Consider the following 23,890-nt stretch of genomic DNA (forward strand, 5'->3'; position numbering starts at 1 on the left):
ATCTTTAATATTATTTTCTGATTCTAAATCTTCTGTGTTCATCCCACGCTTCTTTGAACTCAGTCACAGTTTTACTCTCCACCTCTCTCGGGAGCGCATTCCAGGCATCCACTACCCTCTCCGTAAAGTAGAATTTCCTAACATTGCCTTTGAATCTACCACCCCTCAACCTCAAATTATGTCCTCTGGTTTTACCATTTTCCTTTCTCTGGAAAAGATTTTGTTCTACGTTAATACCCTTTAAGTATTTGAACGTCTGAATCATATCTCCCCTGTCTCTCCTTTCCTCTAGGGTATACATATTCAGGGCTTCCAGTCTCTCCTCATACGTCTTCTGGCGCAAGCCTCCTATCATTTTCGTCGCCCTCCTCTGGACCGCCTCAAGTCTTCTTACGTCTTTCGCCAGATACGGTCTCCAAAACTGAACACAATACTCCAAGTGGGGCCTCACCAATGACCTGTACAGGGGCATCAACACCTTCTTCCTTCTACACCACAGAACATGAAAACCACCGGGCCAACCAAAAATAAGCCAAGAAAAAAAAAAATGAACAGTTAAGTCCCAGTTTTTGCCGCTGAGACTCTGCCCTCTCTCACTGTAAAATTAGACTCTACTTAGTCTGTCTTTAAATTTAAAAAAATGTGTGTTGTTTTAAAAAACAATTATGTTTTTAGATGTATCTAAATAAACATAATAACAAAAAATTTATCTTTTTTTATGTCATCTTAGCATATTTTATGCTGCAGAACGAATTATTTTTTTTAACATGTATTGTTATGGGAAAACGCGTTTCACATAACGAACTTTTCGCATAACAAACTTGCTCCTGGAACGAATTAAGTTCGTTGTGTGAGGCACCACTGTATATATATTTATTTTTTTGCAGTTTCTCTTATTTTATATATAAAGTGCTTCCCATAAATAGTTGTAAAAAAGTTAACTTATCTTAGCAAATTGTCATTTCCTTAATAGGATCGGGTCGGGGCTTGTCACGTCTTCTTTCATTTTTATAGGGGACTGTATCTTGAAAAAGCCTTACGGCGAAACATGTCGATGTGACAAGCCCCGACCCGATCCTATTAAGGAAATGACAATTTGCTAAGATCAGTTAACTTTTTTACAACTATTTATGGGAAGCACTTTATATATAAAATAAGAGAAACTGCAAAAAAATAAATATATATATATAAAAATTTAAGAGTGAATGGGCAAATGAAGAAGCCACAGCCATATAAAAACACGTTTTGTATCGCTAAAAATATCAGCGAACAAATAATGGCATGTCTGAAGCCCTAAAGAATTTGTAAAATTGATGAACTACTTTACATTAGTCTGCTGGTATATGATGTTAACTATGGACTAATGCTAAGGAAGTGACTGGACATTTACTTATTTAATCATAAATTCTAAGCATTTAACAATGAAAAAATTAAAATGGGGAACAATTAACAACGGTTATAGAAGTATGGAAGTAAAATTTTTATGTTATGTTAATGCTGAAAAGGCTTACACCCTAAGCGACTGTTAGATCACACACACACAGAGCAGCTCTTCCTGCCTTCTGCTCTAACTCTTTGCAATGCATCCTGTCTGACCCGTGGGCACAGGAAAATAATGTACTACAATGATTCATTACAGAGCAAAGAATGTTAATTCAAATGAGTTAAAATGAACTTTATTTTCTTTTTTTTTTTGTAAAGATATAGCGATGTTGGACATTCTGCATCGCCAAAAATGCGGCAGTGAAAAGGGCAAACAGAATGCTAGGAATGATCAAGAAGGGGATCACGAACAGACTGGAGAAGGTTATCATGCCGCTGTACCGGGCCATGGTGCGCCCTCATCTGGAATGTGTGTATAGCACTGGTCGCTGTACATGAAGAAGGACATGGTATTACTCAAAAGGGTCCAGAGAAGAGCGACTAAGATGGTTAAGATGTTTATTTTATTTTTATTTTTCCTCTAACTCTACTTTTCACTTCTCTATTACCCTCCAGGTACTTTAGTTAGATTGTGAGCCTTCGGGACAGTAAGGGAATTTTTCAAGTACCTTTTTTATTTCTAATCTTAATGTATATTTTCTGTAAACCGCTTAGAACCTAACGGATGTAGCGGTATATAAGAAATAAATTACATTATATTACATTAAGGGGTTGGAGGAGTTGCCGTACAGCGAAAGATTAGAGAAACTGGGCCTCTTCTCCCTCGAACAGAGGAGATTGAAAGGGGACATGATCGAAACATTCAAGGTAATGAAGGGGATAGACTTAGTAGATAAGGACAGGTTGTTCACCCTCTCCAAGGTAGGGAGAACAAGAGGGCACTCTCGAAAGTTAAAAAGGGGATAGATTCCGTACAAACGTAAGGAAGTTCTTCTTCACCCAGAGAGTGGCAGAAAACTGGAACGCTCTTCCGGAAGCTGTTATAGGAGAAAACACCCTCCAGGGATTCAAGACAAAGTAGATAAAGACAGACTGTTCACCCTCTCCAAGGTAGGGAGAACGAGAGGGCACTCTCTAAAGTTGAAAGGGGATAGATTCCGTACAAACGTAAGGAAGTTCTTCTTCACCCAGAGAGTGGTAGAAAACTGGAACGCTCTTTTGAAGGCTGTTATAGGGGAAAACACCCTCCAGGGATTCAAGACATAGTTGAACGGGTTCCTGGTGAACAAGAGCATACGCTGGTAGGGCTAGTCTCAGTTAGGGCGCTAGTCTTTGACCAGAGGGGCCGCCGTGTGAGCGGACTGCTGGGCATGATGGGCCACTGGTCTGACCCAGCAGCGGCAATTCCTATGTTCTTAAGACATTCAGAGACCTATTTACGAGGTTTCTGTGCTGGCTTGTGGAGGATCTACTCCCTGCATCACATTTTACTCAATGCCATGGTAATGTTCCTATGGCCAAGAATGTGGGAATGTTACCTTGGCTCCTGCATGCCTTCTCTGCCCAGCTGAGGCTCAGCAGGGGCCCTGAAGCTGCAACTTAGGAATATCCTGACAATGAGCCCCTCCCTCCCTCAACCCCAAATCTCCTCATCACAAATATATAAACTTAATAAGTTTCATTTCTCACTCAGAGATCAAAAATGTCCCCTCCTTTTAAGATCCCCCTCATCCTTCAACCAGCTGGAGAAGCTGGGTGGTGAGGCAGATGTAGTACCTCCAAGCTCTCTCACCCTGATCACATGCTTACTACAGATGAAAGGGATTGGGACAGCCTTTTGTACTTATACAATCACACTCAAAGTGGTTCACATATAGGTACCATTTTATGCATTGAGACTGAGTTACGAATAATTGTGGTTAACAGCAAAAATAATCTGTTATAATGGTAGACCATAGCAATAACTTTCCTAAACTAAACTAAACTAAACCTTGGGTTTATATACCGCACCATCTCCACGAATGCGGAGCTCGGCACGGTTTACAGGAAGAAAGATGAGAGAGGAACTACAGTGGAGAGATTAAAGAGTTAGGTGTAAAGGGGGAAGGGGAGAGGCCTAAGAGGGGGGAAGTGTTACAGTTTTGAGAATAGCCAGGTTTTTAGGTGTTTGCGGAAGAGTTGGAGGGAGCTTGAGGTTTCCTCCTTAAAAAAAAAAAAAAAGTTTCTTAGAAATTTGATAAGCGGATTAACAAATCTTAAATAAACTTGGAAACTTGCACACTTTTCTTGACACTTTTTTCCCCCCGTTTCATAGCACTGAAATGAAAAGTGTCACGAAAAGGGTGGAATAACTTGTAAGTTTCATGGGTTCCGCATCATTCTCTTCTTGGTTGGGCTCATAATTTTGCAGCGGCCCCTCGCATCAATCCAAGTTAACTCTGAAAAATAAGTCATCTCATCTGATTTTAGAATCTTACTGCGAAAGACCAGCAAAACATCAGACTACAAACCCACCTATCAACTCGCATCTGGCAGACAATGCTTAATGCGTCAACAACACCTTCAGCCTTCAATTGATGGCAACCGATGGTGGTAGCAATGAAACAGCCCGTTCTTCCTATCCCAGCACTGTAAATGAAATGACACAAAAGAGAAGTCAACCATTCCAACATTCGTAAATGGATACCTCTATTATCTCAATGTTTTGCTATGATTTCATGTGCAAGGCCGGTCATACAATAGAGATAACATAGAAACATAGAGTAAGATGGCAGAAGAGGGCTGGTGGCCCAACAAGTCTGTCCACTCAAGAACCCTCCCTCCCTGGAGTAACCATCTTTTATGCATAACTCTGTAGCACCCCCACCTGTTTGTCCCATCGACTTTTGAAGTCGAGCACGTTACTAGCCTCGACCACCTGGCCATTTGCCCATTTGATCCCATTCTACTCTATAAAGGCTTCCATTAAGATGTGTTATTTTACCACTAACTTGAGCTGGGGTTAACAGGAAAATAACCTGTCTTAATGGTAGTCCACATTGATAACTTTCGTCCTTAAGGAAAAAAAAGTGTCTTTAGAAATTGAAATCATTGTAGAACATAAGAATTGCCATCTCCGGATCAGACCCTGGATCCATCAAGTCCGGTGATTCGCCAGGTGTACCCTGGCCTAGTTTTAGTCCCCATATCACCGTATGCTCCTCAAGGGAGATGTGCATCTAATTTACCCTTACCCGTATCACTCTATGCCACTCTTAATGAAATGTGCATCTAATTTACCCTTACCCATATCACTCTATGCCACTCTTAAGGAGATGTGCATCTAGTTTACCCTTAAAACCTAGAACGGTGGATTCTGCAATTACTTCCTCTGGGAGAGCATTCCAGGTGTCCACCACTCGCTGCGTGAAACAGAACTTCCTGATATTCGTCCTGGACCTGTCCCCCCCTCAGCTTCAGTCTATGTCCTCTTGTCCGTGTCACATCGGATATTGTAAATAACTGCTTTCCCTGCTCTATTTTGTCAAATCCTTTCAGTATTTTGAAAGTCTCGATCAGATCCTCTTGCAGTCTCCTCTTCTCAATCAAGTCCTTGAGACATCACTAATGAGGTTGGCTCTTAGGCATTGGTGGAATGACGCATTATGACATCACAATCTGAGCTCTGGTTATCGGAGACTGAAACTCTTCACACTAAAGTGGGGGGAGGGGGAGTTATCAATGTGGGCTATGATTAAGATGTGTTATTTTAACACTAACCTAAGCACTGGTTCCATTTAATGCAATGAGTCTTAGTTACTACCATGTTTCCCCGAAAATAAGCCCTAACAGGTTTTTTTTGGAGTAGCCCTAGTCCCAGGATTCACCAGCAGTTTGCCTTCCTTCCCTCCCTCCTATCCCTTGAGCGGCAGAGTGAATTCACGGGTGGACAAGGCCGAAGCAGCCTGTTTAGAATGCTGCCGGCCCAACACTGCTTAAGGAGGTATTATAGGGCTCGCTCGTGGTTAACAAGGTTCGGATGGGAGTGAGGGAAGGATGGGGGTTTGGCTACACAGCGGGGGCGGGTGCTCGCTCATGGGTTCTGGTGCACAAGGGATGGGAGGGAAGAGAGGAAAGATGCACATGTGGGGGAGAGAAAGGAAAGCGGAAGAATTGGGGTGGAGAGGAAGGAAGCCCACAAATAAGACCTAGTGCGTTTTTTGGGCCTAAAATTAATATGGTATTGTCTTATTTGGGGGGGAAACATGGTAATAACTGGGGTTCACAGTAAAATAACCTGTCTTAACAGTAGCCCACATTGATAACTTCCCCTCCCCCCACTTTAGTGTGAAGAGTTTCAGTCTCCGATAACCAGAGCTCAGATTGTGATGTCATAATGCGTCATTCCACCAATGCCTAAGAGCCAACCTCATTAGTGATGTCTCAAGGACTTGATTGAGAAGAGGAGTGTGTGGCGCAGTGGTTAAAGCTACAGCCTCAACACCCTGGGGTTGTGGGTTCAAACCCACGCTGCTCCTTGTGACCCTGGGCAAGTCACTTAATCCCCCCATTGCCCCAGGTACACTAGATAGATTGTGAGCCCACCGGGACAGACAGGGAAAAATGCTTGAGTACCTGAATAAATTCATGTAAACCGGTCTGAGCTCCCCTAGGAGAACGGTAGAGAAAATTGAATAAATAAATAAATAACGTATTCCCTAAATGTTGATAGATAAATGCCCACCCAGGTGGCCCAGCCATGACAGCTCTTTGCAAGTCTTCCTCTGATGTCACTTCCTAGGCGGGGGTCCAGGATGTGACATCAGAAGAGCCGACGCTGGTGCGAGCAGTAGGTTGGGGTTTCTGCTCACCCCAAAAAACGTTGAAAAGGTATGGGAGAAGGGAAGCGGGTAGTGGGGGGGGGGGGGAAGGTAAGGAGGGTGCCCGGGATGGACCACCCTCCCCTTACTATGCCACTGTCTGTGTACATTCCCCTTGCAAATACATGCTACATAAGTTAAGTGGTTTTGTAGAATACCGCTTAGCTGCCATACCAGCATTTATGCATCTATTCTTGAATGCTCGCATTGTAAACATTTACATACATAACACGTGTGCAAATGTGAGCAACTAGATTAAGGGATTGCCCTTCGCATGAGGCCCTGCTCAGTTCAGCCTCAGCCAGTCCTCGGAAGTTACCTGCAGTGAACTACCACGGGTCCTCTAGAGGCTGCTGCCTTCCTGTCCTCTTCCACGTCCAACATGAGCTGCAGGAGAGGGTGAGCACTGTCGGGGGTTTTATGGTCAGGCCAAGATGTGTACCAATAATGTTTCACAGTGCGTGCCTGGCTCCCCTGCTGAATAACAGTAAAAGATGACATCAATATGATTTAATCATAGCAATGGAGGAGGGGGGGCATGGCCTAGAGGCTAGAGCTGCTGTCCCAGAACCCCAAGGTTGCAAGCTCGAGCCCTGTGACCCTAGGGAAGTCACCTAATCCTCCACTCCCCAGCCACCACAGCTAGACCCCGAGCCCATCAAAGAGATAGGAGAAAAATATCCAAGAACGCAAGGGGCTGCCAAAAGGTTCTCAGCCCAACCAACAAAGTTGGGGCAATCTCCATCAAGGGCTATACACGTAAATTTTCCGCTTTTTTCGTTCCGTCGGAAAAATACAGAACGAAAAAAGAGGTTTGTGGTGGGAAAAGGGTCACGGGGTTATCAGTTTACAAGATGATGTGAGTCTTTTTTTTGTTTTAATTGATATTCATTTGGTTCTGTTTCTTTGAAATAAAATAGCCAGTAATTTGAATGAGACAGTGGGTGGGGGAAAAAGACCACGAGGAAAACAAAATGAAAGGCTTTCTCCCCCCTCCCCCCACTAAAAAATAGCTCAGTGGCACTCAGCCTACATCGGGAGTGACACAGTTAGAAATGAATAGATGCAGCGTCATGATTGAATCCTTGAGAAAGCCAATATAAAAGGCGAAATGGGTTCTGTCAGGCTTTGAAATTTTTTGCATCTACTTAAGATAAGCTATTTCTGTTTCTACGTTGGGTGGAGGATAATTTATATATCTGTGAATAAGGATCTACCATTGGAAGAATTTTACTGAAAAGAAATATTAAAAAATTATTACTATAGAGCTTGAAAAGAAGGAGGGGAGGTTTCAAGAATCGATGATTGAAACTTGGAACCTGTAAGTCTTGACCTTGAGATCGAGTTACACATGTCCAAGCTGGTTTCTGAGATCCCCAACCACCCTGTAACAGTGCTCTATGTTTGAGTCTACGGGATTTTGTTTTTCCTCTGGATGATTCCTTTTGATCCCATATACCATCTTTTACATTAATTAGTGAATTAAAGAAGACCCAGGGGCCTACAAGTTAAGAGGATACAAACCAAGAATTGAAAAGTTTAGTTAAGTAAATGTTGCATTATTAAGAAATCATGGGGAAGCTAATCAGCATTGCATGGCCAGAACAACTCCAACAACATTTCCAAGCTAGGGTTACCATATGGCTCCAGAAAAAGGAGGACGGATCGAGACATCTGGGCTTAACTTCTATTGAAGGCAATGGAAGTAAAACCCGGATGTCTCAATCCATCCTCCCTTTTCTGGAGCCATATGGTAACCCTATTCTGGGCAGACTTGAGAGGCCCTGCTTGTCTTTCTCTGCTGTCATTCGCCATGTTAAATAAATAAATGTGTGTTGACGTGTAGTAATGCAGTAGGCCATTTAATAAATCTAGTCCAATGATGACGTTTATGTTCTATTGTCATAAGTCCACTTACTGAGACCCAATTCTCATGCTTCCTGATGTAGGTGATAATTAGTTTCATGAGAATTTAATATTATCTCACAACTAAAATGAGAATCGTTACCTTCAAGATAAGGTTGCGAACAGTGTAGTAGTCGCAGTCCTTCACACTGTTGACAAGAGCCTCAACTTTTCCATATATTCCCCTTTTTTCTGGCCAATACAGCACGCATTTCTGAAACAGAATGAAAAAAACTGAAAATTTTTTCTCCATATTCCAAATTCGATAACTTATTTCGCTCATAAGCAAAAATAGTTGACTATAAACAACCTATATGGATTTGTATTTTTTCAGGACAATTCTATAACAAGACACTTAAAATTAGGCATTTGGAGGGTACCTGGTAGCAGTGGTATAGTGAGGGAAGCTGGAACCCAGGCCAGAAGCACTTGTCATCCCTCCTGGTGGTGGGTCCTTAAATGCAATCTCCTCCCATAACTCAAGTCTTCTGTACTGGCTGTACTGGCAGCTAGCAGGGTCCCCGACCCACTGCTTACGCTGGCTGAGCCTGTCCCTGATGCCACTTCCTGGTCCTGCAAACAGGAAATGATGGGGCCGGCATGTGCAGTGGGGAGGAGTTCCTGCTCACTGTCAGTGAAGACTAGAAGATTTGAAGAACTCTGGGAAGGGGTGGGGAGAGAATGTATTTAAGAGACACACTCCTCCATGCTGTGGAGGAAGAGAGACTAGGGTTACCAGATTTCCCTGGACATGTCCAAGGGTCTGGATGGCTTTTTAAAACCTGTCACTTTGTCTGGGTTTTGAAAAGCTTCTATCAAATCGCCATCGGGCAGGAAGGCATCCGCACATGCGCAGATGCCCTCCTGCCCCACGAGAGCAGCAGAGGGGGTGGGGGATGGGACTAGGGTGGGACTGGGAGCGGGCTGGGGTGGGGATGATTGGAATTGGGTGGGACTGGGGGAGGGTCTGGGGGTCCGCATTTTCCAAATGGAAAATCTGGTAACCCTATCTCTGCCAAGACAGCATCTGGCGCTCTGCCTTCCCCTGCTAGGAGCTTATTCTATAAAGGAATAGTGGCATAGTAAGTGGGGCATGGAGGATGTGGACTACCCCGGGCGCCAAGTTGGTGGGGGCGCTGGCATCTTTGCGCCCTGCCTCACCACGGCAACCCTAACCCCAACCCTAACCCTGTACCTCTGTGTTATCTTCGCTAAAGCGAGCAACTTCTGCCTTGGTTCCCCTCTGAATCACTTCTGGGTCACAGGGCCAGGAAGTGACATCAGAGGGAAATCCAACGCAGGCCCAAGGAGCATGCTCCAAAGCCACTTGCGCTGGAGAGGAAGGCGCGGAGGCAGGCCTCCACCCTGGGTGCTCCTACCCTTACTATGCCACTGGGCATCTGCTTTCCTTTATAAATTACTAGCCTAGCCAGGTATATATCTGCTTAGATGGCATAAATATATCTTGAGATGAGTATTCGCACTTTAATCACACATTGCAGAATTATGCTAATGAAGAATTGAAAAATAGTGAAATATTTGATAAGACCGATGAAGAGCCTGGTAACAATATTCTCAAATAAAAGCTTTGAATTTTGAGAGGCAGCCGCTGAGGTCTTTATGAAGTTAAACTAAGCTGATCTATACATTTTATTTATGTCAACTGGCTAATTGAAAGGTGAAATTACATAGAGAGTTTGACATTGATATTTCACCTGATAAGCATATATAGCCATATGTGCTGTGATTTATAGAATTGGGCCATTTTTGAAATGTGCACACTCATTGTGAAAGTGCACACTCTTTTGGAAGAATGCATACTATTGAGAGCAACTTGGATTCACTTGAGTTAGTACGTCTTGTCAGACAAATCTGATCAATTTCTTTGACTGGGTGACCAGAGAATTGGATAGAGGACGTGCGCTAGATGTGGTGTATTTAGATTTTAGCAAAGCTTTTGACAGTGTTCCACACAGATGTCTAAGAAATAAACTGAGTGTCCTTGGGATGGGTCCCAAAGTGACAGGCTGGGTCAGGAACTGGTAGTGATCAATGGAAATCGCTCTGAGGAAAGGGATGTTACAGTGGTGTGTGCCTTAAGGTTCTGTTCTTGGGCCTGTTCTTTTTAATATTTTTATTAACAACATTGCTGAAGGGCTGTCAAGTAAGATTTACCTCTTTGCGGATGAGACCAAAATCCGCAATAGGGTAGACACTCCGGATAGTTGGAATAACATGAAGAAAGACCTGACAAAGCTTGAAGAATGGCCTGAAATTTAGCAGCTAAAATTTAAAGCTAAGAAATGCAAGGTCATGCATTAGGGCTGCAAAAACCCGAGGGAATGGTACAGTTTAGGGGTGAAGAAATTATGTGAACGACAGAAGAGTGGGACTTCGGTGTGATTGCATGTAATGATCTTTAAGGTGGCCAAACAGGTTGAAAAGGTGACGGTGAAAGCTAGAAGGATGCTAGGGTGCATAGGGAGAGGTATGGCCAGTAGGAAAAAGGAGGTATTGATGCCCCTGTATAAGACTTTGGTAAGACCTCATTTAGAATATTGTGTACAATTCTGGAGGCCGCACCTTCAAAAAGATATAAAAAGGATAGAGTCGGTCCAGAGGAAGGCTACTAAAATGGTGTGTGGTCTTCGTCATAAGGCGTATGGGGACAGACTTAAAGATCTCAATCTGTATACTTTGGAGGAAAGGCGGGAGAGGGGAGATATGATAGAGACGTTTAAATACCTATAAGGCGTAAATGCGCATGAGTTGAGTCTCTTTCAATTGAAAGGAAGATCTGGAATGAGAGGGCATAGGATGAAGTTAAGAGGCTCCGGAGTAATCCAAGGAAATACTTTTTTTACAGAAAGGTTGGTAGATGTTTAGAACAGTCTCCCGGAATAATGGTGGAGACAGAGACTGTGTCTGAATTCAAGAAGGTGTGGGATAGTCAAGTGGGATCTTAGAGAGAGAGGAAGTGATAATAATTACTGCAGATGGGCAAACTAGATGAGCCATTTGGCCTTTATCTACCATCATGTTTCTATGAAAAATGTTCCCCTTTTTTCATGTCTTTTGGGTTATATTACAGACATTTCCCTAGTTGCTTTACATCAGTATCTCTTAAACTTCTGTAGCTCCGGCAAACTAAATGGAGCAAATGTTTTTCGTGGCACATTATAATTGAAATTATAAAATTGCAAAACTAAGAAAAAAATGAGTTATTTATTTAGAGCTCTTTAAGCTATGCATGGGTGATTGTGACAACGGTGAAACTAAAGTAGATAGAATAGAATTGCTAATCAATGCGATGGATGTGCTTGTTTTTGAGTGCAAATTAACTTAAAATGTGGCTCGATAGTCGACAAGCAAACACACATTTCATCATCCACAATAGGCAGTTGTTCTCTCTATTTTTGATTTCTGTTAGAGCTGAAAATTCAAGTTCGCAAAGATAAGAAGATCCAAATGGTAACCAAGCCTTGATTGCTTTGCTGCTCAAGTTTGGATAACAAATACAAATAAAATGACCTGACATTAATTTTCAAGGACCAATCACGTCAAAGAATGATGCTTGTCTGGGTGGTTCTATCCTTACGTATACAGACACTCATAACATTGACACACTCTTGCGTACACGACGTACATGTCATCTATTCTAGCACATGAACGCACCTCCCTGCTTTGTACATTAAGAAGTGTGTCCACCAAGCATTTTCTCACAGGCACAAGATGGGGAAAGCCTTATAGCCCATCTGGCCCAAATGCAGAGCTAAGACTTTGATCGTCTACAACAGTGTTTTTCAACCTTTTTTGGGCAAAGGCACACTTGTTTCATGAAAAAAATCACGAGGCACACCACCATTAGAAAATGTTAAAAAATTTAACTCTGTGCCTATATTGACTATATATAAAGTAATTCTCTTGAATAGGAATCAAATAAACACAAAGAAAGTATTTTATAATGCTGCCACCGCCACTGGGGAATAGGCTACCACTGCCGCCATCGGGAAAAGGCCGGCACCGAGTTCTCCCTGCTTCTCTTCCCCGCGGGGCCGACCAACTCTCGCCACCCGTCGTCAATTCTAACGTCGGAGAGGACGTTCTAGGCCAGCCAGGCAGCGATTGGCTGGCCCAGAACATCCTCTCCGACGTCAGAATTGATGCGAGTGGCGAGAGTTGGCCGGCCCCACAGGGAAAAGCAGGGAGAACTTGGCGCCGGCCTATTCCCGATGGCGGCGGTGGCACTCAAGTGGCTAAAGAGCCGCAGTTTGCCGGCCTAGGGACAACACTGGAGGGTGGCCAGCTGTGTACCCCCTTGGGACGTAAACCCGGGGTGGGGCAGACCGCCCCCCCCCCCCACCCTGGTATGCCACTATCTGCACCTCACTCCCTCCCTATGACCAAAAATTCTCCTTTCTTCTATTCCCCGTGTACACAACCATCTCTTTCCCTCCCTTCCTCTCTCCAAAGTCCATGCCTTCTGTGTCCAAACACTCATTCCCTCCCCCACCTCAGCATCTCTTTCCCTCCCTTCCTCTCTCCCAAGTCCATTTCTTCTGTGTCCAAAAACGCATTCCCTCCCCCACCTCAGCATCTCTTTCCCTCCCTTCCTCTCTCCCAAGTCCATTTCTTCTGTGTCCAAAAACGCATTCCCTCCCCACCTCAGCATCTCTTTCCCTCCCTTCCTCTCTCCCAAGTCCATGCCTTCTGTGTCCAAAAACCCATTCCCTCCCCCACCTCAGCATCTTTTTCCCTCCCTTCCTCTCTCCCAAGTTCATGCCTTGTGTCCAAAACGCACTCCCTCCCCCCTTTTGTGTTCCGTGTTTGCCTCCCAGCCCATCTTTGCAACTTTCTCAGCAAAACGAAGCTCAAGCCGCGAGGCTTGTCTTCTGCTTCCTGCCTGCCCTGCCGCGCACAAACAGCCGAACGGAAGTATTCTCCGACGTCAGCGCTGACGTCGGAGGGCAGGCTTTGCATAAGCCCTCCCTCCGACGTCAGCGCTGACATCGGGGAATGCTTGCGATCGGCTATATGTTAGCTGCAGGGCAGGCCGGAACAGAAGACGAGCCTCGCGGCTCGAGATGTATTGAACTCCGCGGGTCCCCCGTCCAGCTCTCTCCTGTCCACGTGGGGCGGACCGCCCCTCTCCCTAGACTGTGGCCTAGGACCCTGGGGGAGCCCGGGCCCCCAGTCAGCTCCGGGCCCCTGAATGCAGGACTGGTGGTACTGCCCTGATGGCGGCCCTGACCGTACGGCACACCAGGCAACATCTCGCGGCACACTAGTGTGCCGCGGAACAGCGGTTGAAAAACACTGGTCTACAAATCCAAGCCTACGATGTCATATATTCATTCTTCTGATGGAGCCTCGCTCTTTGTCAATCTCCAAGTAGGAGAACATAAAGCAACATTAGCAGTTCTGTAACAACATGCTTCTGAATAACACTTTTACCAAACAAATATCATTGTTAAATATAGTATTTATTCTTTAATACAGGGCTACACAGAGCTCAGGCTATTAAATACTTCTGTTAAACATTTCTTAATGTCTGTATAATTTAGTATCTTATTCCCAAGCCAGCGTCTTTTTTTTTATTACAAGAAAACAGGAATATTGACTTACAAAGCTGTTAAAAATTGTGCAGTATAAGATCGATCTACTAGTCAAAATAGTTATTGATTAGAGGAGAAACCCTTTTAAGAACTAGTTTGATTTGCAAACACAAAAGCAATCGTTAGCATAAACATACAGTCCCAAATTGCCACTTTCTGTTCATTAAAATGATAGAAACATAGAAAAAAGCAGCAGAAAAGGGCTATAGCCCACCAAGTCTACCCATTCCAAGTAACCCCTCCCCTGAATTTACTCCCTTAAAGATCCCACGTGAGTATCCCATTTTCTCTTAAAATCTGTCACGCTGCTGGCCTTTATCAACTAGAGTGGGAGTCTGTTCCAATGATCCACTACTCTTTCGGTGAAGAAGTACTTCCTTGAGTCGCCTTGACCAACCTGCTTGCCATTCTTCTTGGATTAGATATTAGCTGAAGAGTGAGAGTTGAATACGTTCCAAGACGTAAAAGTGGACCTTCAGCCATACTGTCCGCTGAAAGGCCTGAAGGTCAAGCACCTCCCTGAGAAGGTAATTCTTTCTAAGTCTACGTGAATGACACTGAGCTTGTGTATTGTCTTGACTCGGGAGTTCAAGAACCCCTGCAGTGCTTTTCTCGATTCAGCCAGCGCTTCGTTGGAAGTCAGCACTGGGTTGACATCCACAGGGCATTGTTCACGCAAATAACTTGTAATTTGTATGCCACCTACATTTAGCTAAGATACAATAGTTTATTTTAAATGCACATTCCCTGCTGTTTGTATCTCTGCCAGCTCTTTGTGAAAGAGCTCGTGGTTTAACTTTGCTATTCTGGGCGGAAGAACTTTGACATATGAAATCTCCTGGGGCACAGCTGTGGTGTGTACTGCCTTGAAGTGGAAGCTGGGTTCGATTCCTGGCTCTAGTCTTGAATATGGGGGTGAGGCTGTCATTGTGCAACACTGACACCTAGTGGTTAGATTTGAGGCACACGAATGCAGGGTTCCACATGGAGCACTGATGTTTAGGACTGCGGTTGCGGTGACTGGATTTATTTACTAACCCCCCTCTTTTACAAAGGCGTGCTACGCATTTTTAGCGCGCGCTCAGTCTACGCACACGCTGAACACCAACGCGTCCCTAGAGTAACATGCACACGTTAGCCGTTAGTGCGCTAAAACACTTAGCGTACCTTTGTAAAAGAAGCCCTATGTTTATTACAAACTTTGGGCTCCTTTTACTAAGATGCACTTGCATTTTTAGTGCGCGCTTAACGCACGCCACAATGCCGAGCGCGCTAGACGCTAACGCCTCCACAGAGCTTGCGTTAGTATTTTTCATTTAGCATGCGATCTGCGTGCGCTAATCTTCAGCGCACTCTAAAAACACTAGCGCACCTTAGGGCTCCTTTTATCAAGGCCACGTACAAGTGCCGGGCCCACAAAACTTCACCTCCGACGTCAATTCTAACATCGGGGAGGAAGTTCCAGGCCAGCCAGGCAGGCAGCGATTGGTCAGAATTGACGTCGGAGGTGAAGTCTTGTAAGTCCAGTGCTTGTATGCGGCAGGCCTGGCTCGGGGAAAGAGCAGAGATCGCAAAGGCAACGCGATCGATTTGTGTTGCCTTTGCGATCTACTGGTCGATCGCAATCGACCATTTGTGCCCCCTTGCTGTATAGGCTCTCTAATACCCTACCTGAATCCCTGGTGGTCCAGTAGGTTTCCTTTGGGACAGAAGTAATACCAACTTGCTCCTACCAATGGCAGCCATGATGTTTTACCCTCAAATCATAGCCTTACTTCTGCACCAACAGCCCATGGTAAGACCACCAGAACTTAACTATACATTGAATGAAAAATATATATTTTCTCCTATTTGGGTTTTTTTTTTAAGGTGCTACTATATGTAACTTCATAGAGTGTCCCCCTAGTCTTTATACTTTTTGAAAGAGTAAACAGGATTTTTTTTTTTTTAGACCTCTGCTGTATCTCCTCCAAGTTGAAGGACCCTAATCTTGAGCTTTTCCCGTTCTCATTTTGGTTCCTCTTCTCTACCTCTTCTAATTCTGCTATATCTCTTTTGAGACGTGGCGATTAGAATATCACACTTCCTGTTGGACATGCAGCCAACTGGTCTGTTTTTATAGTACAAAAATTTTTGCTGCTTTTGATTTCACTATGCATACACATTTTTACAATCGCATGTCACACGTGTGCCGATGCCTAGAGCTGGCAAGGATGCCAAATTTAATACACCGTGATAGAAAACACAATTGGGATTTGTGTCTCCACACAACTCAGATTTAAGCTTTTCTCATGTAGAACTGAGGCGGCCATGTTGGCCTCTGGAAACAGACCGAGATGAAAGTGTGTTAAGGAAACTTTCTCCGGACATACCTCATTCTTTTCTTTCAGTTTGGTGATCATAACGATGACTGGGGCATCCTCTTGCCAAACCATCTGCCAGAAGTCATTCACGGTGTTAATCATGGGACCCTGGGTAGCAATGAAAGCTTTTGCCTCACCACTATAACCCTGAATGAAGAAATACAGATGAAACTTTGCTTTCAGTTTTTGTCTTGTATATTGTACAAATTTTAACCATAACACATTTTTCCAAGAGAGTATCTGTATATACTTCCGCTAAGAGTCAGGTTGGATTACCAGACGTCCGGTGAAAACTTGGATATGTTTATTTTATATTTGTTTAAAAACTTGTACAGTACTCCCCCGATATTCACGGGGGTTCTGTTCCAGGAACCCCCGCGAATCTTGAAAAACCGCATATACGGTTTTTCGTGGGGGAGACTGGAGAGGGCAGCGGGAGAGGCAGGAGAGAGCAGCCGGAGCGCCGGCAAGTGAAGGAACATAAGAACATAAGAAGTTGCCTCCGCTGGGTCAGACCAGAGGTCCATCCCGCCCAGCGGTCCATCAGGCCTATCGTTTGTGCAGTGGTCCCTGACTATTCCTATAACCTACCTCTACTCCTATCTGTACCCTTCAATTCCCTTATCCTCTAGGAACCTATCCAAACCTTCTTTGAAGCCTTGTAACGTGCTCCGACCGCCTCTTCCTGAACTAAAGTCGGACCTCACCAATCAGGAGCTGCTTTGACACGCAGAGGCGCTCGGAGCATACAGCGAGCGATTTCCTTCACTCGCCAGCGCTCTGGCTGCTCTCTCTTGCCTCTCCAGCTGTCCTCTTCTGGTCGGCGGTCGCAGTCGGAAAATACCGCGAATGACTGGGACCGCGAACCGCCGACCGCGAATGACTGGGGGAACACTGTACACCGCTTAAACCTAAGCGGTTCACATAATTCATACACAGTCACAATAACAATACAAAAATAAATAGCATTCACCTAAAATTCTCCAAAAGCGAATACAGAATACAGAAGATTTACAGAAAAAGCCTTTGTAACAGGCTTTCATTGCAGGTGGGTTGCTCTAAAGATCACCAAGATGTAATGAAATCCACGTCTGTGCTTCTGGCCAAAGGACAATAATATTTAATTCACTTCCCGAAGAAGCCATGCATTTCAGTGTTTTATTACCGACACTGGTAATGCAAGCCAAACCAAGGGGAGAATGTGGCGCAGTGGTTAAAGCTACAGCCTCAGCACCCTGAGGTTCAAACTGCTCCCTGTGACCCTGGGCGAGTCACTTAATCCCCCATTGCAACAGGTACGTTAGATAGATTGGGAGCCCACCAGGACAGACAGGGAAAAATGCTTGAGTACCTGAATAAATTCATGTAAACCACTCTGAGCTCCCCTGGGAGAACAGTATAGAAAATTCACTAAATAGTGTGACGAGTTTCAGTCTCTGATAAGCAGTGCTTGTATTGTGACATCATAATGCCTCATTCCACCAATAAGAGCCAACCTCATCAGTGATGTCACAATGGCTTGGCTCACTTTTGCTACCTTTTGATTTCTAGAGTGGAGCAGTGGTTAAAGCTACAGCCTCAGCACCCTGAGGTTGTGGGTTCAAACTCATGCTGTTCCTTCTGACCCTGGGGAAGTCACTTAAACCCACGCACCCCCCCCCCCTCCAACCAATTGCCCCAAATATATTAGATAGATTGTGAGTCCACCAGGGAAAAATGCTCAAGTAGCTGAATTAATTCATGTAAACCATTCTGAGCTCCCCTGGGAGAACAGTATAGAAAATTGACTAAATAGTGTGATGAGTTTCAACCTCTGATAAGCAGAGCTGATACTGTGATGTCATAATGCCTCATTTCACCAATAAGAGCCAGTCTCATCAGTGATGTCACAATGGCTTGAATGCCCTTTACTTGGCTCACTTCTAATACATTTTGATTTCTAGAGTGGTGCAGTGGTTAAAGCTACAGCTGAGGTTGTGGGTTCACACCTATGCTGCTCCTTGTGACCTTGGGTAAGTCACTTAATCCCCCCCATCGCCCCAGGTACATTAGATAGATTGGGAGCCCACCAGGACAGACAGGGAAAAATGCTCGAGTACCTGAATTAATTCATGTAAACCATTCTGAGCTCCCCCCTGGGAGAACGGTATAGAAAACGGAATAAAGAAATATGACTTTCTGTTTTGCTGCACGGTAGGGCTTAATCCAAACCATAATGTACTCAGTACTCTTACCTTGATGTAATTTGCATTTATGTAGGCGCTTAATGAATCGTTTAAGTTCTTTGGTTTCAAGCAGACACGGCTTAGAGGATCTAAGAAAGAGGAGACATGAGAGCGAAAAATGAAGTGCGGCACAGAAATCCGTCACTCTAAGTTTGGTCCAACAAAACTAGACACGCTACAGTGCCTTGCAAAAGTCCTCACACCTCTGCATATGTTTCACATTCTGTTGTCTTAAAAATGTAGCTTGAATTGTATTTACAGAAATATACGCTACCCTTTCAAAGAAACACTGACAAAGTAATTCAGAACAAAAAATCCCAAAAGACTTGATTGTATAAGTTTTGTTTTGTTCATCAGGCTTTCTATTCTGCCTTTACCTATTCAGTTCCAGATCAGATTACATTACAAGAGGTTCGGCCTGTTACTCAGGAAGTTACAATGGACAGATTGACGTGGACATTCAAAAGGGTCGATCAGTACAGTTACTAATAGTTAGGCCAGAGTTACAATTACATAGTTACAAGTTCAAGTAGGTCATCGTTGGCTCATGGTTATGTCCCATGATTTGCACGGGACAGTTGAGAAATGGGCCTTTACAATTACCATTTCAGTTACTCCCTGTCTGCACAAAAATGCTTTTAAATGTTTTCCGAGCCTGAGATAGTGGTCACAGGATCGCAGTGTAAGTGGTATTGGAAGGATAAGGTGATTTGCCTGGTAGACTTTATATTATTGCATGCTGGGAATTTTAACTGCGAAAGACTTCTGGTGGAATATTCGTTGGAGGCACCCTGGAGTAGGGCGGTCAACTTTATTAGGTAGTCGGGAACATTCCCTGTCAGGATCTTAAAGGTAGTGATGCCTAATTTAAGCTTGATCCTTGCAGTTAAATGTAGTTTCCTATAATAGGGCTTTAGGTGTTCCAATTTCCATGATCCATATGAGTCTTACTGCTGCATTTTGAACTAGTTGTAGACGTGATAGCAATGTTTTAGAGCAAAGAACTAGTGTTGCATTACAGTAGTCTATTGTGCTTCCCTGAAAATAAGACAGGGTCTTATATTAATTTATGCTATTAAAAAACACACTAAGGGGCTCATAATCGAAAGAGAAAAACGTCCAAAAACCGGCCTAAGTCGGCACTTGGACGAACATTTCTCAAAAACGTCCAAGCGCCGATAATCAAACCAGGTTTTGGACGTATTTCTAAATGACTTAGGCCCTCATAGTGCCGCTCAACGTACAGTTTTGGGAGGCGTGTCGAGAGCGGGAGTTGGGCGGGACATGGGCCGGCTTAGACTTAGTCGTACAACAAGTATAACCAAAAGTTATACAGCCCACAATCGACGGAACTTGGACGTTGTGACTTAGACCATTTGAAACATGGTCTAAGTCACAAAAACCCACCTAAACTCACCAGATATGCACTGAAAACACATAAAACAGATCCCCACACACCACTTCAGTGGTCACCGACTCCCCCCACCCCCATAAATATTTTAATCACAACTTTAAAATTCAGCCTCCAAACCATCATCACCTGGCCGCCTGGCATAGGAAAGCCTAGTCGTTCAGCACAGAGGTAGCTTAAGTCATCTTGGGGATGGGTTAGGGACCCATAGAGAGGAGGATCCATGCCCATAAGCCCCTGTAATTGATATTTAAACATGTGCACTGCCCTATACACCCCCAAAACCCTTTTTTACTGGCATATAAGTGGCTCCTGCAGCCATAAGGGTTATTGGGGTGGTAGGTAAGTGGGTCTAGGGGATTCTGGAGATGGTTTGGGGGGCTCACCGTCACCTATAAGGGAGCTGTAGTGAGGAGAAGCCATGGTACCCTGTTTGTGAGGTTCACAGCAGTGCCCTGTAGGTACCCCATTATTTAGGTGCCCTGTCTGGGTGTTCTGTCCATTACTTTGCAGGCCCCTCCCACGTCCAACAGGGCATGTTCTAGACGTTTTGGACTTGGACGGACAGTTGGACGAAAATGTGCTTTAAAGATCGACGTTTTAGCGGCTTGGACGATCAGATCTTCAGGACGTATAATTGGATGATTTTCGAAAGTCAAAAGACGTTGGACGTCTCTTTCGAAAATGGGACTTAGGCTCTTTTTGACTTTGGATGACTTGCGAAATGGACATAAACGGACTTAGACATCCCTTTCGATTATGCCCCTCCACGGCTTATTTTCAGGGAAATGCAGGTAATAGTAGTAGCAAAGGAACCTCACCAACCCTCCCTCCGTGAGCATGACATACCTCCGAAGCCTTACACTTGACTAGCGATGTCCAGCTGCTCGCCGGGTTCCTCCTCGTGCAGGCCATTCTCGTCGCAGCTGCGCTGGCTTAAGCTGCCCTCGGACGTGGCCATGCTGATGTTGCACCCATGGAGGGCCACGTGCTCAGCCATGGCAGCAAAGTTTTCACGTACCAGGCCTTGGATCACCAGAGCCCGCTGTCCGCAGAGGGGTCTTCGCCGCCCACTGCCAGTGCTCTCGCTTTCCGCTCCCCACCAAATCGGGCTCTTTTTGAAGCTGCCCGAGTAGCTCTCGCTGCTACTGCCGCTGCTGCTTTCTGATGTCGAGCTGGGGCTGGCGGCGGTTACTATCGGCCTCTGGCTCTTCACGTACTTGGCCTTGTCTGCAGCCAGTCTCACCGCAGCGCTCATCCTCGGCCGAGCCGTGCCTTCCAGCTGTCTGCGCAGGTAGTCAGGGCCCTGCCACTGTTTTTGGAGGAGGGGTGGAGGACAGGAAGGGATATTAACTAAGGCTTATTTTTGGGGAAACACAGTAGTCAAGATAGAATTAGGGATTGCACTGAAATTCAGAAAGCCTCTGTTTTGAATTACTTTCCGATAGATCTTCGCTTTCTCACCACAAGGAAAGATTGTTTTCTTATTGATTGTATGTAGCTTTTCATGGATAGCTGTTTATCAATTTCTACTCCTAAGATTTGGGATTGTGATTCTAACGAAAAGTCTGCATTATCTCCTGTGATCCTTGGAGTATAACACAAGTCATTTGAAGGTCACAGCCAAAGGAATTTGGTTTTGCTCTTCTCTTCACACACCTTGATTTAGTGCTTTCTGGAAGTCCCCTTAGGCAGTCAACTCTGAGCATCAGTTTTTGCTCATTTTTCCTGGGCTCTTTACAGTTGGCTGGGGGTTATCCATGCGCTGGAGTCTTCAAGTCTTGTGACAGATCTTCCATTGCATTGAGGTCTGGGCTTTGACTGAGCCTCTCAAACTCAGTCACGTTTTTGTTGCTGTAGGATACGTGTCTTCTCTCTAGGCCTACGTCTGTGACGGTTTGCAATAGATTTTCCTTCAGGATCTGCCTGTACTTTGCACCATCCATCTTCTCCCCAGTCTTCACAAGTCTCCTCGTCCCCCTGCTATAAAGCATCTCCACAATATAACTGTCCAGCACCATGCTTTCCTGAGTTTCATGTCAACCATATCACAAATATGCTAGCATGATGCCCAAGGATTATTCTGCAAATATACACTGAACTTACATAGTGGGATCTTGTAAGGAAGCTGTATATAGGGGCGGGGCAAAGGCGGGATTCCCATTTACTTGCATAACTTACATAATACTGTACATTATTTGGGTTGTATTTATTAAAAAATTTATTACCCGCAGCATCCTACAATTCTGCGCAGGATGTAATAAAAACATACACAATAAAATCAAGACATGCAGTAATTAAAATTTAAAAAAAAAAAAAAAAAACCTCCCAACAGAAGCGAACATTAAAAACAAATAACATTCAAGGGAATGCTTGCTTCAATAAAATTGTCTTCACAAACTTCCTGAACCGCAAAGCACTAGAAGCTCCCTTAACCTCCACAGGTAATGCATTCCACATTGACGCATCCTGCATCGATATAGAGCGTCGAAAAATTGAATGAGTCACAGATTTAAATGAAGGAATTTCAAGCAGCATTCGGCTCTCGAAACGTAGCGATTATGATGCTTTGCATGAATGAAATAAAGAGCTTAACGCAACAGGGTGGCTACTGCAGAGGTGCTTTCACTTAGACCAAACCTATGGCTGGCGTGTGATCATATGGCTGGCATATGAAATCAGTTAGCTTAGCAGGGTTTAAAAAAACAGTTTGGATAATTTCCTAAAAAAGAAGTCCATAGGGCATTATTGAGATAGAATGGAGAAAATCTGTTTATTACTTAGGATCTTGCTAGGTACTTGGGACCTAGGTTGGCCACTGTTGGAGATAGGATACTGGGCTTGATGGACTTTGGTCTGTCCCACTATGCCAATTCTTATGTTCTTATGTGTGCCATGTATAGAACAGTCAAGCCATTGTGACATCATTGATGAGATTGGCTCTTAGGCATTGGTGGAATGAGGCATTATGACATCACAATCCAAGCTCTGGAATGTTGCTACTCTTTGGGTTTCTGCCAGGTACTTAAGACCTGGGTTGGCCACTGTTGGAAACAGGATACTGGGCTTGATGGACCTTCAGTCTGACCCAGTACAGCAATTCTTATGTTCTTATGTGAGCTGAGTCTAGGACAGTCATGCCATTGTGACATCACTGCTGAAGATGGCTCTGAGGTATTATGACATCACAATCTCAGCTCTGGAATGTTGCTACTCTTTGGGTTTCTGCCAAGTACTTGGGACCTTGGGTTGGCCACTGTTGGAAACAGGATACTGGGCTCGAAAGACCTTTGGTCTGTCCCAGCACATCAATACTTATGTTCTTATGTGAATCAAGTAGAGGACAATCAAGCCATTGTGACATCACTGCTGAGGATGGCTCTTAGGTATTATGACATCACAACCTCAGCTCTGGAATGTTGCTACTCTTGGGTTTCTGCCAGGTACTTGGGACCTGGGTTGGCCAATGTTTCATAATTAGATTTTAAGCTCTTCTGAGCATGCACTGTCTCTTGTGTGTTTAATGTACAGCGCTGTGTGTTTCCTATAGCACTACAGAAACAATCAATGGTAGTAGTAGCAAACTGAGAAGTATCTTTCATCCTGTGATGTCACTGACTAGCAATCACTCTGGGCTCAATATTCAAAGTGATTCCCAACATACGTCAAAATAATAGAAGGGCTAGTAGCACAACAACTGTCCATGTACCTAGATGCCCACAACATCCTACATCCATCCCAATCCGGATTCAGAACCAACCACAGTACAGAAACTCTTCTGGTATCTTTACTAGACATAGCTCGAAGACACCTCAGCCAAGGACATAGACTGCTAATCATCCAATTTGATCTCTCGGCTGCATTCGATCTGGTGGACCATTCCATACTTCTCCAGATACTAGACGCAATTGGAATTTCAGGAAAAGTTCACAATTGGTTCCAAGGCTTCCTTAAAACTAGAACATATAGAGTCAAATCAAAAGACATTCTATCAGAACCATGGACCAATCCATGTGGAGTGCCACAAGGCTCTCCCCTCTCTCACACACTCTTCAACCTATTCATAGCATCCCTAGGCACCACCCTGGACACCCTAAATATTACCTCCTTCAGCTATGCGGACGACATA

General features: G+C 44.4%; 1 protein-coding gene across 4 annotated transcripts in view; it reads right to left on the bottom strand.

The window, feature by feature from the left end:
• The window catches only part of PTPRR (protein tyrosine phosphatase receptor type R), a 133,732-nt gene that overhangs the window by 4,963 nt on the left and 104,879 nt on the right, over positions 1-23,890 (bottom strand). For 2 of the 4 annotated variants that reach the window (XM_033950706.1, XM_033950703.1), the window contains exons 8-12: positions 18,360-18,439; positions 16,135-16,272; positions 8,251-8,361; positions 6,562-6,719; positions 3,898-4,011 (exon numbers count right to left, since the gene is read on the bottom strand). In XM_033950706.1, the coding sequence (XP_033806597.1) occupies positions 3,898-4,011; positions 6,562-6,719; positions 8,251-8,361; positions 16,135-16,272; positions 18,360-18,439 (601 nt within the window). Of the gene's footprint in view, positions 1-3,897; positions 4,012-5,997; positions 6,032-6,561; positions 6,720-8,250; positions 8,362-16,134; positions 16,273-18,359; positions 18,440-23,890 lie in introns of all 4 variants that reach the window. The other 2 variants (XM_033950705.1, XM_033950704.1) reach the window with 2 other exon arrangements.

Source organism: Geotrypetes seraphini, chromosome 7 (genome assembly GCF_902459505.1).
Source record: "Geotrypetes seraphini chromosome 7, aGeoSer1.1, whole genome shotgun sequence".
Classification (NCBI taxonomy): domain Eukaryota; kingdom Metazoa; phylum Chordata; class Amphibia; order Gymnophiona; family Dermophiidae; genus Geotrypetes; species Geotrypetes seraphini.